General features: G+C 39.6%; 1 protein-coding gene across 1 annotated transcript in view; it reads left to right on the top strand.

The window, feature by feature from the left end:
- Positions 1–17,971, top strand: part of CCHR5.PART0H11orf65 (chromosome chr5.part0 C11orf65 homolog) — a 426,753-nt gene that overhangs the window by 246,481 nt on the left and 162,301 nt on the right. Inside the window, exon 6 of the mRNA XM_044072623.1 lies at positions 9,404–9,537. Coding sequence (XP_043928558.1) covers positions 9,404–9,537 — 134 coding nt within the window. The remainder of the gene's footprint in view (positions 1–9,403; positions 9,538–17,971) is intronic.

Below are 17,971 nucleotides of genomic sequence, written 5' to 3'. Positions count from 1 at the left end.
GAATGAATGAAAATGAAAACATCAGGTAAAGAAGTTATGTACTCACCATAACATTCCGTCTGTGTTGTCCATTTTCATTCTACCTCTATTCCCCCACTTCCTCCTGTCCATGTCTTTGGGAGAGACCTAACTGAATTGTCATATGAACTGTAGTTCCTGTTTGAGCTCCTGATCTTTCAGCTATCACTTTTCTGTCATAGCATTGTTATTGTGTTTGTAGTTATAATACATATAATAGCAGCAAATTCAATCTGAGGTACTGCAGTGGTCAGGGGCATTATGGGTAAGGGAGGAGCATTTGAGTCAGATGCTAGAATCGATAGAAGATGGCTGAGTCAGATCCAAGAGTTTGATCTAAACCCACATGTTAAGGAAGAATGAAAATGGACAACACAGATGGAACGTTATGGTGAGTACATTAACTTCTTTTTTATGTTTCTGCATTCAAAGGGATAGTTACTTAGGAAATGTGATACACTTTCACTGATTACTCTGTATTTTATAGTGATACTGACCTAAGAATTGACTCAGTAGTTGAAATCACTTTACTGAATTCATAGAGCACAGCAAAACTTTGTTTAAATGAAAACAACATGAAAGAGAGCTATTCCAATGCTCAGTAAGATATATTTAGTTTAAGACATTACCAGACATCATGCACATTAAGTGTATATGACCGAATAGATTTTACAGTTCAGCATCCCAGCTGACACCATTCAGGAAACAGCTTAAAAGTGAGTGATATGTTTATTGTGATGTGCTTATCAGAATGAGTTGTATGACTACCTGAAGAAACAAGTAGTGAAAGTTACTTAACATTATCAAAGATATAACAAATCAGGCTTCATTTATTACAAAATAATGTATACATTATTTAATGATCAGTGACCATGAGATATAGAAAGTAAGAGAACACTAAAAGGGTGTTAAAGATTTTGCTTAGAGAAATAAAAGTTACAGAGAACATTTATTTAATGCATGTCAGGAGAGGGTGCTAGCCTGTGTAACTGATTTATTGCTGCCTTCTGTATTTCTGAGTGTTTTCTATCTAAAAACAAAAAAACCCCAAAAAAATAATCCTTGTTTTCCCGCTTCTCCTCGACTAGTTTAGACCAGTTTACAGGCTTTGCTGTATTCTGGGCTGTGGTGTAGTTCCTGTGTTGTCCATTACCTTACTTGGATAAGAAGGAAGTTTCTTTGCTCACCAGTTGGAGTGGGGAGCCTTGAGCAGCCTATCTGTCCCTGAAGGAAGTGACCTCAGCACAAGAGCTGTAGTAATTGGTTGTTTTGGACCATTTCTAGCTCTTTTCAAGTTCCCTGTTTAAAATCCACATTAGCGCGGCTTTGCGTGATTGCGCCGGTTAAACAGGGTTAAACTTTTCCTGGCTCCGCCAAGTCTGCTCTTCAAATTTTCCCTTAGAAAGCTCTACTCTTAGAATAACCAGTCTACTCATTATATTATAAGCATAGCACTTGTTCTCTAAGCTAATCTTCTAAGCAGGCACTCTCAAACTCAAGTAGCACTACACCCACCTACCACCCCAACCACTTCCCTTAAAGGCACAGCACTCTCTTATAATTTTCTAGCATGTCGAGTGGTAGATTGCTAGCATCTTCTCCTGCTCAGCTGGTTAATCTGGGAATCTTGAGACAATGCTATAATTGTCTCATGTACACAGACAACCCTCTCCTCCTCCCAACAAACACAAATACATGTGAGAGATGCAACTATATAGCCAAACTGGAGGCTGAACTCTCTCAACTCAGGACTGGCAAGACCAGACAGGAGGAGAAGGTAACCACACACACAACAAACCCAGTCACACATAGACCTACCCCAACTGCAAATCAAACACATAATAACACAAAAACATACTCGGAGGCTCTATTAAAAAACTTACCAAAACAACAGAGGCTCCCAAAGCAGACACCAAAAAATCCACCACCTCAAAACATAACACATGCAACACATACTTCAATAAATCGGTGTGTCAATAAATCACAGCCCTTAAGGCCAAACACTATGCCTGATACACTAGTGATAGGTGACTCTATAGTCAGACACACTGACCTCCCACTTACCAGGCTGAGCAAGGAGAGGGTAACGGTAAGCTGCCTATCGGGGGCTAGGATCCGCCATATAACACATGCACTCAGGTCACTCAAAAGCACGTACAAATATGACTCCGTCATTGTCCATGCCAGCATGAATGACCTGATACGTACCTCCTTGGACTACATGAAAAGAGACATTGAGGAGCTTTCTGATTATGTAGCCGAGGCTGGTATGACCCTGACCCTGAGCAGCATCCTGCCCTCACCAAGAATGATGCCACAATACAAAGACAAGATAATCAGCTTTAATAATTGGCTCAATTACTGGTGTCAATCTAGGGGGATCCAATGTCTGTCTGCTTGGGATGACATGCTGGACAAGCCACGCTGCTTCGCAAGGGACGGCTTGCACCTGTCACCACTGGGCTTCCAGATATTGGCTAAGGCTCTTGCCACCCCCATAGTGCCTTTTTTAGGCAAGGCTCAAAAGACGAACCCACCTCCTTAGAAAACAAAAATGGAATAAAATTAAGGGTAATGCTGCTCAACGCCAGAAGTCTAAATCTCAAGATGCAGGCTCTCAAAGCACTCCTCAGTATGGAGAACATCGATGTCTGCGCTGTAACCGAGACCTGGTTCAAGGCTCCTGAGAGCACCCCAGCGCTACCAGGCTTTACCTCGTATCATGCTTTTCGGCCCCAAAACCCGGGCTGAACCACAAAGGGAGAGGGAGTGTCCATATTCATCGAGGACACCCACACCTCTAGGTTAGTGGCAACTCATGAAGCATCGGAGACCATCCAGGTGCAGCTAACCATAGGCAAAACTGCTATACAACTGGTTGCATGTTGCAGACCACCCTCCCAATCTCAAGAACCCCACTCAGCCTTCCTGAAGACATTGGAAGATATGAATGTCTCACCAAATACCATCATATTGGGAGACTTCAACTACCCTAACATAGACTGGGTGCACTATTCTAGCCCTAACACCCTAGCACAAAGGTTCCTGGAATTCATAAACTCAAATGCAATGGAACAACTAGTCACCTCTCCCACAAGGGGGGATAATATACTAGACCTGATCATCACAAACATGGGGACAAAATGCTCCACACCAGAAGTATTGCCCTGACTGGTGAGATCTGACCACAAACTAATCACCCTGGATATACATTTACCACCTCCACCCCCAGCACAAAAAACTACAGTGAGAAACTTCTCAAAAGCCGGCTTTACACTTCTCAAGACTGAGATGGTATCACTTAAGCCCTCAGGGCCAATGGAAACCACATCCCACAATGCTGAATCCTACACAAATGCTTTCTACGGACATCTCCAAGAATGCATGGATCATGCAATCCCAAATAAAACCAAGACCCTCTCCACCAAAGGAAAGTGTCCTGTCTGGTGGACCCCAGCCATAAACAAATTGTATAACAAAAAAAGGAAGCTACTGCAAGACAGAGCAAAATCCCATAAAGGGAAGGCATCTCTGATCAGCACTAGTAGAAAGCTACGTTCTCTCATAAAAATATCCAAGGCCAACTTTGAGAGAAAAATCGCCAAGGACACTAAAGATAACCAAAAGGTATTCTTCAGTTATGTTAGAAACCTGGGCGGAAACACTCAGATATGCTCAGAGTTAGTACACAATGACAAAAAATTTACCAAACCCACAGATATTGCCAACATCCTGGCAGACAGGTTCAGTGCAAATTTCTCCCCTCCATCACCTCCAAAAGAAGAAATACTCATCCCAGCTGAATGTAACCTCCCTGTCATCTCTGATGTCCAGGTGAGAACCACCCTCAACAAAGCAAAAAACACAGCATCTATGGGACCTGATGGTATCCCCGGCTGCGTGATACGTGAACTCCAAGAGGAGCTAAACCCGCATATAAAAATGTTATTTAACCTTAGCCTTACTACAGGATATGTACCTGAACACTGGTGTACAGCAACAGTGGTACCACTCCACAAGGGAGGCTCCACTACAGACCCTGGGAACTACTGCCCCATAAGCTTGACCAGTCTGGTTTGCAAAGCTATGGAAAGAATTATTATGGAACTCATAAACAATGACATTGGGGACCTACAGACACTTGATCCCACCCAGTTCGGCTTTGTAAAAGGCAGATCCTGCCTTTTGAACCTGGTTGACTTTTCAAAATAGTCTCTAGAGCCATTGATGAGGGCAAGGCAGTCCATATAGCCTACCTGGACTTGGCTAAAGCCTTCGACACAATACCCCACTCGGGGATCACAGAAAAGCTAAACAGCTTAAAAGTAAATCCATATGTCACAAGATGGGTTGCAAACTGGCTAAAGAACAGAACCCATAAAGTCAAGATTGCGGGAGCCATGTCAGACTCAAAGCCAGTCACAAGTGGTGTCCCATAGGGCTCTGTCCTGGGACCCCTCTTGTTCGCCATTTACTTCTCCGATGTGAAAGCAAACATGGGAGGGTTGTGGCTGACAAAGTTCGCAGATGACTGCAAACTAGGCACCATAGTCGATACACCAGCTGACACATACATCCTACAGAAAGGCCTCACCGAAACGGACAACTGGTGCCGGAATCACGGCCTTAAACTGAATGCCAAGAAATGTATAGTCATCCCCTTTGGGAAAAACAAAATACCCACAAATTATCACATAGACAGTAACCCACTAAGTACCAAAAAAGTAATCAGAGACCTGGGGACCCAAGTTGATAGTGACCTCTCATCTGACACCCACATTGCCAAAGTGGTTAGAAAGACTTTCTACCTTGCCCACCTTATCATGAAGGGGTTCACATCCAGATCAAAGGAGGTCATCGTGCCCCTGTACTCCTCCCTTATCAGGCCCATGATTGAGTACAATGCCCCATTTGGTATGTACCTCACCCGGCACTTACAACAGCTGGAGTGACCCCAGAAGTACCTCACCAAGAGGATCAAGGGTTTCCAACATATGTCATATGCTGCCAGGCTAAAGAAACTCCAGCTCTATTCAGTAGCATACCGCCTGCTCAGAGGTGATCTGTGCCTGACATACAAGGCCATGTCCAACCAGGAATTGATGAACATGCTCCACCTCAAAAAATCAAAATCCATAAGAACCATGAGAGACAAAGATTTAAACCTCAGTACAAACATGGATAGAACATGCTGGAGAGACAGATTCATAACTCAGAGGCTTCCCATACTCTAGAACAAAATCCCAGTCCATGTTAGGCAGAGCCCCTCACTGTCTCTCTTCAAGAGAAATCTTGACGAGTGGATGGGAGATCGTAGGTTTACCCCAGGGGTCAACTCTGTATCGCTACTTAACAGAGGCACAGTAAACTAATTTTAATAAGTAAGGGGGTCTTCAATGTGTCACTACTAGACAAAGGCACAGTACACTAAATTTATTCTATACACTTTAGTACCACTACAAGGGGTGGTGAAAGCCACATCTCTTGGGCTAGGCTTGCAAATGCCTCAGGGCAGACAACCTAGTACTAAACTATGAAACTATGAAACTATGGAAAATACAAGTTGTAAATGGGCTTGTGGAAGTGCATTGACAGCAGTACAAAAAGTAGACATGTATATAGAGCTAGTACAAATGGATATTACAAAACAGCAGATTAATGGAGGTCGAATCCTGACCTTTTTAACATGAGCTTAAACAGGCATATATTTCTAAAGTTAGTACTAGTAGATGATTGATGTATTTATTCTCAGTGAAAGAAAGGAGACTATGTGAGATACAAATACTGCATGGTTATTCCAGATAATAAAATGAGATTAGAGATTATTTGAGTATGCTTCAGCAAGCCAAAGAAGCTGATAACTCACAATAGGCATGGATAACCAGTCTGTCATCAGGTTGGGGAAGGAGATTTTCAAAATGCTCTTAGCTGTAGCATTTATAATTCTAATCTTGCTATGCTTTACATGTAGGGCTTTAATAATGAGGATAGTACAGGATAAGTAAGAAATTCATGATGATTAATAATCAGCATGAATTAGAGAGAACTGTTAAGTAGCGTGATTGAGCAGAAGCATCAGAATGGATTTCTTTTACTAGAAAATTTTCAGTCATTGCTTCTGTGCAAGCTAAGATAGTAAATATAATTGTGTTCTGTGCAGTTGTTTCACATATAGGTTCACATGTGCGGACATAGCTGAAGAACACCTTGTAGGTGTCCTTAGCCTGGGAAGATACATTTACCTCAAATTTGGCTTTGGTAGACTTTATTTGTCCTCTGAGTTGTTTGTTTAATTTGATGAGAGTGCTCTTATCCTGCTGGGTGGTGCACCTCCTAATTTTTGCCATGAATTTCTTCCTTCTTTTATACAGCCTATTGATTATGTGATTCCATCAGGGTGGCTTGCTTTTTGAGCTAGTTCTGTATTTCTTCCTGGTAGGTACAGCTGCCTCTATGCAGCTATTAACATGCTCATATAGGGTTTCTGTGAGTAGTTATGCAGAGGCAGCAGTGTTCTCAGGGTTTATGGGGGCCTGAAATTTTGATAGGTTATCCCTTAATAGCAGGAGGTTAGCCTTAGAGTAGTACTTGAATATTCCAGGTTTTACTAGGGGTCCGTGTTTTAGTTTTACTTCAAAGGAGACCATTTTGTGGTCTGACCTTACCAGAAAAGACATTAGAGTAGGGGGTGTGCAGCACTCTCCCATATTAGTGAGTACCAGTTCCAGTATGGCTGCACCCCTGGATGGTGTATTGATTATCTGGTTCAGAAAGTTTGTGTTTACAAAATCCAGGAATCTCTGTGCCTATACATTTGGTTTCATATAGGATTTCCAGTTAACAGTGGGCTAATTAAAGTCGCCCATGAATATGGTATTGGCTTGACTGGTTAGTGTTTCTAATAAGTTTAAATACATGGTATGGGTTTCCTGGGTTATAGAGGGGGACCTATAGCTGGCAAAGAAGTAATATTGAAATTTTGTGTATGGTGACTTGAACATGGAGCAGCTCAAGTGCATTGTCCTGTTTGACCAGCCTTGATGTATATTTATTTTTGATGTAAATAGAGACACTTCAACCTTTAGTCTCTGTCTGTGTAGTAGTTGGTCTAAATGTGTGGAAGGCATTATAACTTGTACTGGTGGCACTCCACAGCTTTAAACCATGTCTCAGTGACCACACAGAAGTCAGCATTCTCTAGGGTGAAGATAGCTGCTAGGGATGTAAGGTATGTAAGTCAGCAGCAGGACTTTGGTTTTCTTTAGCAGTTGTCTGTAAGCATTTTCTTGTACTTTTGTACTGAGATCACCGATAATGCAGCTCCAGTGTCTAATTCAGTGTTTACCTTTACCCCACCACTTCTGTGTATCAACTCATGTGGCCATGCACAGAACATGTAAATCATGGAGTACAATTTAATTTTCAAAAAGGCAAAATTTTGCCTATTACAGTGGTACAGTGTCTCATGTTCAAACACAAATATTCAGTTAAAGGAACACAGCTGAGTCTGCAAAGAAGACAGTTGTGTCTAGAATTATGTTTGTGTGTTATTACAAGCTACCAAATATCAAATGTAATAAAAGTTTATATGTTACATCTTGCCTTACATACCTAGGATATGACCATATGAAGAAAGGATGATTATAATGGTGAGAAGGTAGCGCATGTGTGTTTGGTGTACAAATCAAAATTCACTGGATGCTCGTGAAGAGAGGGTAGGAATGCAGTAATCCGGATTTTGGTATAAAATGTCAAAACTCCTGACTGTACTCTAGAGCAGTAATATTACATTATATCAGTGATAATGTGTATTTGTAAACACATTAAATCATGCTTTTCATTTTTAAAAACTGATCTCTACCACCACCTTGAACTGTATAACACCAGATGAAAAACAACGAAAACATAAAACCAACAACTCACAATGATGACATAATAAAATCGCAAAAAAAAAGAATTTTTTTCAGGGGCAAGCTACCCTGTACCTTCCATGCTTTAGGCTGCACCTCCCCCCACATCTGTAAATATAATAATTCCAAGACTGTGCAACCCTGTGAGTAAGGAAAAATTTCCTTCCCTCCAACAAATCTTTAATCTTGCTAGTCACTATGTCTTCTTCATTCTTCTTGGGAGATGATTAAACTTAATCAGTGTAAATAGGTCAAAACCTAGGTTTTGTTTGTCTTTTCGGCTTTTCTCGGTTAGGGGTTGCCACAGCGGAACTCCGATCCACTGATGATTGGCAGTCGATTTTTATGGTGCTGAGTTGCCAGCCTGACACCCAACCTTCAGCGAAGGCACGCCCATTCACGCATGTCTTTCGGAGGCCACTCGACCGCGGGGAGGACATGCAGACTCCACACAGACGGTATCACTTCAAACAACTAGGCTAATATTTATAGATATCAGCACAGTGGAACAATGTGCACCACACCAATGTGTTAAGTTGTGATACTGGGCCTTTTTGCAATTCATAATCATACACATTCACACTAAGGTAACATCTCATTACCTGGGAATTTGCATGACAGTGAAATGCTCAAAGTTCCATGTGGCTTTGCATACCAGGCAACTTTTCTATGACTCTGGGGCTAGAGTTCTTCTATAAGAATAGAACTGACTTCAGCATCCATCATTTTGTGCAAACTTTTGTTATGATTTCTACCAACTTATAGCTTGATTTATTGCTTCTCCAACTACTCCTGCCTGTGTGTTGGATGTGCATACCTTGTTCCTTTACTAGAAAGGCAAAAAGATATGGTTATCATGTCCCCCCAACCCAACAGAAACAGAATGTCTAACTGTTAATCTTTATCAGAGAACTTTTTTTTCAGAAATGCCTGATAATATACCTATAGATTAATTTGCTGGAATCTGTACTTTAATCAACTGTATTTAGTAAATTCATTAAGGAAGTCATCCTATTCCCAAAGGCTACAATACAATTTGTCATTCTTCTTAAGATGAAATTTAGGCAAAAATATATAGTCACCTCTCAAGACTTACCTGCTTCTCATGAATACGTTTGTGCACATGTATATTTGTGTGTGTGTGTGTGTGTGTGTGTGTGTGTGTGTGTGTGTGTGTGTGTGTGTGTGTGTGTGTGTGTGTGTGTGTGCTTTCCTATTTTAAGGAATGTTTCAGCAATGGTGGGAACCCTATATTTACTGTAAGAAACAAGTCTATCAAATTAAATTCTGCAGCTGAATTTCTGTATGTAACACCAGCGTATGTTATTTTTTTGATTATCAGGTACTGTGAATCACTGAAACATTCATAAAACTGGTCTTGTAAGGATCATAAAAGATAGGAAACATATTTGTGTCCAGTTTAGTTGTCGAACATCTGTCTGTATTATTTGATTTTTGCATGTTTTTTTCTGTAGTTTTGGGAATATGCTGATCCAATAGCTGTTGAGTCAAGTACAAAGTCAACAGATTTCCATTTTTCTAAGCTTCAAAGGAAACAGATGGTTGAAAAAAGAAGAAAACAGAAAAAAATTGAATGGATGAAAAAGATGTGAGTCAAATTAATTATTTTTGTTTTCTTGGTTTGCTATATTTTATTTTTATTATATTGCAGCTATCTTATAAACAACAGCATAGCAGCCTGGTCATTAAAATTTCTACCACACTACTTCAAAGTCTGAAGTTTCAGCCCTGACGTCCCTGTGGCACTTGTACATTTTTTTTGTGTTCATGTATTTTTTTAATCTGGGTAATCCACTTTCCTCCCACATCCCAGTAATATGTGGGGTAGTCTGTCTACTATAAAACTGTCTCTATATATCATATCTCTCTCTCTCTCTCTCTCTCTCTATATATATATATATATATATATATATGGGTTCCATACATTAGATCGAATTTTCACTAATTCAAAATAGTGCATGGAATGCTCACTGCAGCGAAAGTGCACTTAATCGAAAGTGCACTTACACGAAGTTCAGTACAATGAATGGGTGTTGTACTGAACTTCCGTGCAGTACTCATAGACCTTAGGGTTAGGGTACGGGTCATAGTAAGGGGATAGCCCTTACCATGACCCGTGCCCTAACCCTAAGGTCCGTAATGACTGCAATGCAGTGAAGGACATAGCAATGTCCTCCACTATGGTGCGATAGTCACAGACCTTAGGGTTAGAGCATGGGTTAGGATAATGGGATCACTTTACTAACTATCCCCTTACCCTAACCCATGCCCTAACCCTAAGGTCCGTGACTATCGCACCATAGTGGAGGACATAGCTTATTTTTTATGTCCTCCACTGTGCTGTGGTGTTTTCGGTGAAGTGCACTTATGCAAAAGTTCACTTTCATTAAAGTGAACTTTTGCAGAAGTGAGGCTTCCTATTCCAAGTTCGAAGTAGTGAACTTTCGTTTTTATAATAGGAATCCATATATATATATATATATATATATATATATATATATATATATATATATATATGAGTCTACCTTGACCAACCAAAATTACATTGCTATGAAACGTAAATTCACAACCCTGCTTTTTCCTAAAGTGCATTTATTCCAAAATGGACTTTTGCAAAACAATGAGTGAACGAAAAGCAGCAGTTGTTGTTGTAGACTGCAGCACAGCGGCGATAAGAGAATATTCCCTTTTCCCCACTGTAGTGTGATCTCGGAGTTAGAATATATAAGTAGCAGGGGTGTGGGGGTGCAGGGGGACTTTCCCCCTGCATACATGTGGTTAGTGTTGTTATGGGGTTTTTTTTGGTTTTTATTGATTTTTATATTGGAGTAAAACATGTCTGTAAAATGTCCATAATGGACCAGTTTGCATCCACTGTTTACAAATAACATAAATATGCTTTGTGAGACAATAATTAACAAGTATTTGTCAGTTCAAAATGCTGCTTTATACTGGTTATAGACTATGAGCATCAATGGCTCAACAGGTAGCAGCCCTAGTGGGATTAACCATAAAAACAAAACATGAGAATGAATGAAGTTATAAGGGAGCATTTATAAGATAATTTTCAAGTGCTAAGATATGGATCTTATAAATAAATTAGATTTTTTGTTATAGTGCTGCATTTATACTAGTTGTACATAGTTAATCCTGTTTCTTCATATCATTTTGACTTTGCTACTACAGAACAGCATCTTTGATTGCACTTATGAAAGTTTTCATGTTACTTACTAAAACTGATTTATTAAAAAATGGTAGGCAATAGTCAAATAGAAAGGGAATTATGAGGTACCACACAATATGCAAGCTGTTGTATAAAACGCAAGTCTTTTTTTAAACATAATAAGCAGAGCTGTACTTTTAATCACAAGTAGCTAAGTTAGCTGAACATAGTCAATTTAACAACAAGAACATATATTGCTATGACGTGAATTCATTTTGTCCAATTTTATAGGTTCCTGGACCAACTGAAATACAAAAAAAAAGATGCAATGGCCAGAAACTTAAAAGTTGTGGCAGGCAAACCAATATTAATATAAAAAATAAAAGGCAGCACACTGAAAGCCTATACCAATAATCAGTGCTGCAACTTAAATTATGTTCCTTTAGTCTAATGAAGGCTTAAATGGAGACAGGTTAAAAGACAGAATAATAAGCTTCTTATTTTTTATAATTTATACAGTTTGATTGTGATGCCTTTTATTTTGCTTGTGTTAGGCGACCAGAAAATGTCTACCAGTATCGAGGAAAGTTTTTCTAGTATAAACAAATGAATTGGCCTAAATTATGAAAAGTCTCTCAACTGCATATCTGGAAAATATTCCTGTACCTGTCCTATACTGAACCCTATTTTAGAAAATGCACATGGAGAGAATCTGATTATTACAGAAAATGGCATGAATAACAATAACCTTCAGGAATGGAAAAATGGGTGAGAATGTGGAAGCATTTTTAATTAAGAAAAATATGTTTTACTGTCAGCATTTTTCTTTCAGTGTCTATATAAAGGACAGGTACCTAGAAGTTTGTCTTAAAAAATCCTGCTAATGGATATCCCAAGCCTGGCCTGTTAGAGTTATGTAAGAAATGTCATCTGAAGTGATGTGCTTACTATATGACATTGCTGTTTAATATAGTGAAAAGAACAATAACTGGATGATTTTTTGAGGAACATGAGATCAAAGTCAGTCATTTCTCTTCTCTTTCTCAGTATGTCATAAAAAGGGTATATTCAATAAACAGGATACTTTTTGTCAGTAGAAGTACCATATCAAAAGAACTAAATATATTCTTCATAATGATCACTAAAATACGCCTAAACTATATGCATTAAATCCTGCATAGCCAACTTCCAAAGCTTCAGGGCACCTTCCACACACCCAAAACATTAGCCAACTTGAGTTGAGCTAACTGAAAGACAGGTTTTTGCACTAGCCCCTTCAGAGTTTTCCTACCAGGCTTTTGAGAATCGATTGTCAGCTTGCATTGTTCCATTGCTGCTTTGGGGAAAAAAACTTCCATATATTATTATTAATGTTTAGATGTATTTTCCTGTTAAGGAAAGTATTTTTTAAGCTGGAAATATGTGTTTTTTTATTGACTGTCCTGCAACTTTGCTGCACTTTTAAATGGGAGTGTACTTTGGTGTTTGGCAGTTAAAAGTTGATTTAAACATTTTAAAACAATTTTATTCTGTGGAGAAACTATTCAAATTATTGTTTGGGGCTGATTGTATTAGAGTGTGTTTTACTGTGATTTTATTGGGAAAAGTGACTTTATAATACTTTTAAAATGTTACTGGCTTTGCTGTTTAATTTCTCTGTGAAAAAAGCACCATTTTTGCCTTGACCATGGAATAAACTAGCAGTCCTACTCTCAGTATTTCTTCCTGCCACAAAAAGCAAAAGTTAATTTATCTCAGCCACAAGTGGGTGACTCTGCTGCTTTCCCGAATCCCCCTGATATTGCCCATGCAGCCACTATGGACCAGGGGTCAACAACATCCTCTGTGGCTGCTGGGGTCCCCTCAGTGGGCAAGGGAGAGCCACATTTGTCAATGTTGGGAGAAGGGGCAGGGACGATGCCCCAGCTTATCCAGAATATTGTGCCCATCCATTGGGATGCTATGAGTACCATTAATAACCTTGTTTTTCCTAACTTTCCTATCAAAAAGAAACAGAAACCTAAACATGTATCTTCTCCTACTGCAGTTTCACTGGACAAGAGTAAATTATTAAGTTGGACTCAGGGTCTTATACAGGCATATTAACCCTTCTTATATGGTGATTTCTGGTAAGAGAAAAAGAGATTCCTCTTTTCCTGAAGAGATTCAAGAAATCAAATCCGGAGAAGAATGTGATGGGACAGATACTGATTGTTGGCCTCAGAATTCTGATTTAGATTCAGAAGAGAGCATGATATCTGAGTCTCCCTGTCAAGGATTCTTTTTCTCCATGACTACTTCCAGAATGTGCCAGTGTTTTCAGTGGAAGAACACTGAACTTTTCCAGTCCCTCAAGAAGTACTATGAAATTTTATAAATGGAATTCTCAGAACCTCTTCCCACCCCCTCCCAGTGCTACCAAACATTGGAGAATGTGTTTGTCAAAGCCTGTGGTTTCCCTGATACCTAGACTGCCACACCTAAGAAAGTAGACGAAATGTACAAAGTTCCTCTGCCTTTCAAATTTCTATTTCTCAGCCCAGACCTAACCCAGCAGCTATAGCTTTAGATAATCCAGCTACTACCAAGCATTTTGTTAATTCTAATCCTTCCCCTTCTGACAAGGAGGGTAAAACAATTGATAAACTTGGAGAAAATGTATATGCTTCTGCAACTTTCATTTTTAGACATTTGAATTTCAGGCTTATATGTTAAAGTTTATTCTAATTGTGAAGGTGTGATGAATATTTTATTTGCAGTTCCTTCCTGTGAGGAAAAATCTGCTTTGTGTGGTTTAGGTTCTTCTATTTCTCAGGTCACTACTCATTGTTTAAAGTATATTTATGACTGTAGATCCTACATCCATGGTTGTTGCCACTAACACTGTGTTGAGGAGGTTTGCCTGGCTGCATTCTCAGAACCTCCCAAATGATGCAAAAATAATATTTTAAATTTACCTTTGGCTAAAGGTTTGAAATTTAGAGCTTCTGCTGTACAGGTTATCAATAAATGTGATGGGAAGGGCAAGCTGTTAAAGGGACTCTCTCAGATTTTTTCCATCCTCCTTCTCTAAATTTTCAAAGGTATTTTCTGATCCCATGCTCAGTTTGATAAGAAACACAACAAACTCCACAAAATGCTGGTAAGCAGGCATTTAAAAACAATGGCAGGGATGTTACAAAAAGAAAGCAAAAACTCCCCCAGAGCAAAGGACAGTCAAATAAAGCAGAATGACTATGTCAGAGACCTTGCCCCCCCCCCCCAACTCTGCCAGTCCATTATCCCTTCCAGAAAGTCTGAATCTCCATTTCCCTATTTAGCAACAGATTGTTTCAGACAAATAAGTTCTGAGACTGATTCAGCAAGGTTACAGATGGCAGTAGGAAGAAATCCCCCATTTCCTAAGAATTATTCATAATCCACAAGACCAAACCTCTCTGTTCCCTCCCGTTCTACAGCACATGCTTTCTCAGAGGGTAATAGAAACAGTTTATCCTTCCTAGTTGGGAATAGGTTTTTATTCAAGAATACTTCTGGTGCCAAAGAAAGAAAATGTCTGGAGACCAGTTCTGGATCTTTCTTTCCTAAACCAGTTTATGATAGTGCTCTAGTTTAAAATGCTTTCACTTTACAGCCTGTCACCCTTTCTTCCACATTTGAGTTGTTTGGTAACCTTAGATTTAAAAGATACCTGTCATCACATTCCCATCCATCCAGACATCAGACATTTCTTAAGGTTTCATGTGTCTGGATCAGATTATCAGTTCTGCGTTCACAAAGTATCTAGCTACAGTTATAGTCCATTGGAAGCTACAGGATATCCACATTGTTTTCATGTTTAGAGATTTTGCTTATCTTTGTAGAGCCTTTTTCAAAGTGTCAGGAATCTGTCACTTGGGTGAGAGATCTCCTATGGAGGCTGAAATTCTAAGAGAACATTAACAAGTCTTTTTTGACATCACACAGGATTGTGTTCCCAGGGAGTCTACTAGGCATCTCAGTACAAAGAGATTTTCTTCCATGGGAAAAAGGTAGATCTATATTTATATCTATTCCAGGGATTTTGCACTCTGACTTTGGTCATTGCAAGGGAATATCTCAGGAGCCAGGGTCTCATGGAATCTATGATTCTAATGATACCTTTTGCAAGGCTCCAACATGAAAAAGATACAATAGTATCTGAAGTCTGTTTGGTCCTAGCACTGACACCCATTATATTTTCAGATTTCATTTCTGGGATTTGTGAAAAGACAAATCAATTGAAGGCATAAAATATCCCTGAATCCAGGTCTCCCCTTCTCCCCTTTTGCTCCAAAGCTGTCAGTCACCACAGATGACTCAGACTTTGCTTGAGGAGCACTGATAAAGGGGATAAAAGTGCAAGGTGTCTGGAACAACAAAGGCAGACATAAGCACATAAATATAAAAGAGATACTTGCCCTTATCAAGGCACTCAACTCTTTGACTCACTTTGATCCCAAGGACCATTTCAAGTTGTTATGGACAATATCACAGTGATGTCATACATAAACAAGCAAGGGAGAACAAGGTCTTACCCCTATGCAGACTATCCATGTTAGCTTGGGATATAGCTTTATAGTACAATCTCACTCTACTTGCTTCCTACATTCCATCAGAGTAAAAATGCATGTCAGACAAGCTGAGCAGGACAAATGTAGACCCTTGCAAATAGAAACCAGATCGGGGGTCTTACAAGATATGATCCATCTGTGAGGATTCCTCAAGTAGACATTTTTACATCCTCTCTGAACAATCAGCTGGCAAAATTCTGCTCCAGAATTCCATGCAAGAAGGCCTGGAAGACAGATGCTTTTTCTTTTCCTTGGATATGTTCATGTATGCTTTTCCACCCTTTCCACTGATATCCAGAGTACTTCTGAAGATTCAGAAGGAATCCCCTAAGATCATTGTGGTGACTCCCTTTTGGCCCTGGAAACTCTGGTTCTCCTTTCATTTGGAATTTGCCAGGGGCAATTACCATCAGCTTCCTTTCAGACTGGATTTACTCACACAAGAACAGGAGTTTTGAGACATCTAAACCCCAAACAATTTCAAATGACTGTCTGGATGATAGGGTCTTAATAGCTTTTAGGCTTCTGTTTCCTGAGGACATGCAGTAGGTACTAATGGAAGCTATTACCAAATGGTTGTCTAAAGCTATTACCTTTCATTACCATTTGAAACAACTAATCTGTCCGGCTTGAGGTTCTTAACACAGAAAACATTTTTACCAATTTCATTGGCCTCTGGAGGAGTATCTGAATTGCAAGGTCTTATTGTGAGTCAACCCTATCTCGTTTTCCTCAGAGACAGGGTTTCTTTAAGAATTAATCTTTCTTTTATGCCTAAAGTGTTTTCCAATTTTAGTTAACGTTAAACTATCCATTCCCCCATTTTCTTTAGTAATCATAAAAATAAAAGAGAAAAGATACTCCATACCTTGGATGTCCACTGACAACTCAGGTGCTGTCTTTACAGTACTAAATCTTTCAGATCTTGAGATCTGTTAATTTCTTGTGAAGGTAAGGAGAAGGGATAACCTTCTGTTATGCTCTCCACAACAGAACTATTCCAGGCAGGGTCAAAGTCCACTTTACCAGGGAATTGGCTTCATCTATGGCTTTTTTGAAAGGGTTGAATTCTAGAAGTATTCTAGAAGCAGCAACTTGGTCCTCTGTGCATACTTTTAAAAGGCATTACAACCTTGATTCCCTCTCCAAGTCTAGCTCAGGCTTTGCTAGGACCATTTTCCAGGGGCTCATGGATCCTTCCCCTTCCACCTCCCAAAATTTGTAAGCTATGAAAGTCTACCCATATAGCTTAGGCTACTGCAGCAGTGATCAGTATGAAGAACACAGTGCAGTTGTGTGAGTAAACTTACCATAACAGTAGATGTTTGAATGATCACTGCTGCAGTAGCCATGCCCTCCCTCCATCCCCCTTGTTTTTTAATGTGTTGTTTATGCCACGGTCTGGACTTTTATTTTTTGTTTTTCCCAGCATTGTCTTCTCTTGGCTCTGCCGCCTTCTCTCTGTTGGCATGAAAGCTCTGAAGGGTTTGGTGCCCAAACATGCCTTTCTAGTCTGCTCAACTCAAGCTGACTAATGATATGGGTGGATGGAAGGTGACCTGTAGCTTTGGAAGCTTGCTAGCTGTTAGATTCTATGCAGAGTATAACTCATATAGCTTAGGCTACTGCAGCAGTGATCATTTGAACATCTGCTGGGTGAACATCCAAAAGACCTGCTTGACTCCTGCCCACTGGGTTGTTTCCAAATTGAAATAACTTCAATTAATTGCCTGGATCATAGTGTTTTATGTCTTTTAGGCAACCATTTTCTGAGGACATGCAGCAAGTATTAAAGGAGGCAAAGAAACCTGCTACAGGAAAATTATACATTAACAAATGGAAAAGATATTTTAACTGGTGCCAAGATTAGAACCAGGACTCTCTTAAAGCTAATATTTCTCTGCTTCTACAATATCTGTGTGAGCCATTATCTTCTGGTCTTTCTCACTCCTCTCAACACATTAGAATGTCCTAAATATTAAACATCAGCTCATAAATGTAGGTACACAGGGTATTTTTTTTTTACATTTCCATCCTCACAGACATATCACATCAATATGCTTATCTCAGCATACAGGCTGATGGGACTTCTTCCAGCTATTATGCATTTTGTGGCACTTATATATACAGCAAATCCCTGCCCCTGAACAACTCACTGAGTTTACAATTCATATCTCTCAATAAGCAGCCACTGCATCTGATCACATATGCCTTTTTTGATGACCTTTATCAAATTTTGGCCACAGCAGCATACTTCATTAAAAAGG

The sequence above is a fragment of the Protopterus annectens genome, chromosome 5.part0 (genome assembly GCF_019279795.1).
Source record: "Protopterus annectens isolate FY-2018-M chromosome 5.part0, PAN1.0, whole genome shotgun sequence".
Lineage (NCBI taxonomy): Eukaryota > Metazoa > Chordata > Ceratodontiformes > Protopteridae > Protopterus > Protopterus annectens.
The sequence above is the reverse complement of the archived record's forward strand: the minus strand, read 5'-3'. Positions and strand labels throughout refer to the sequence as shown.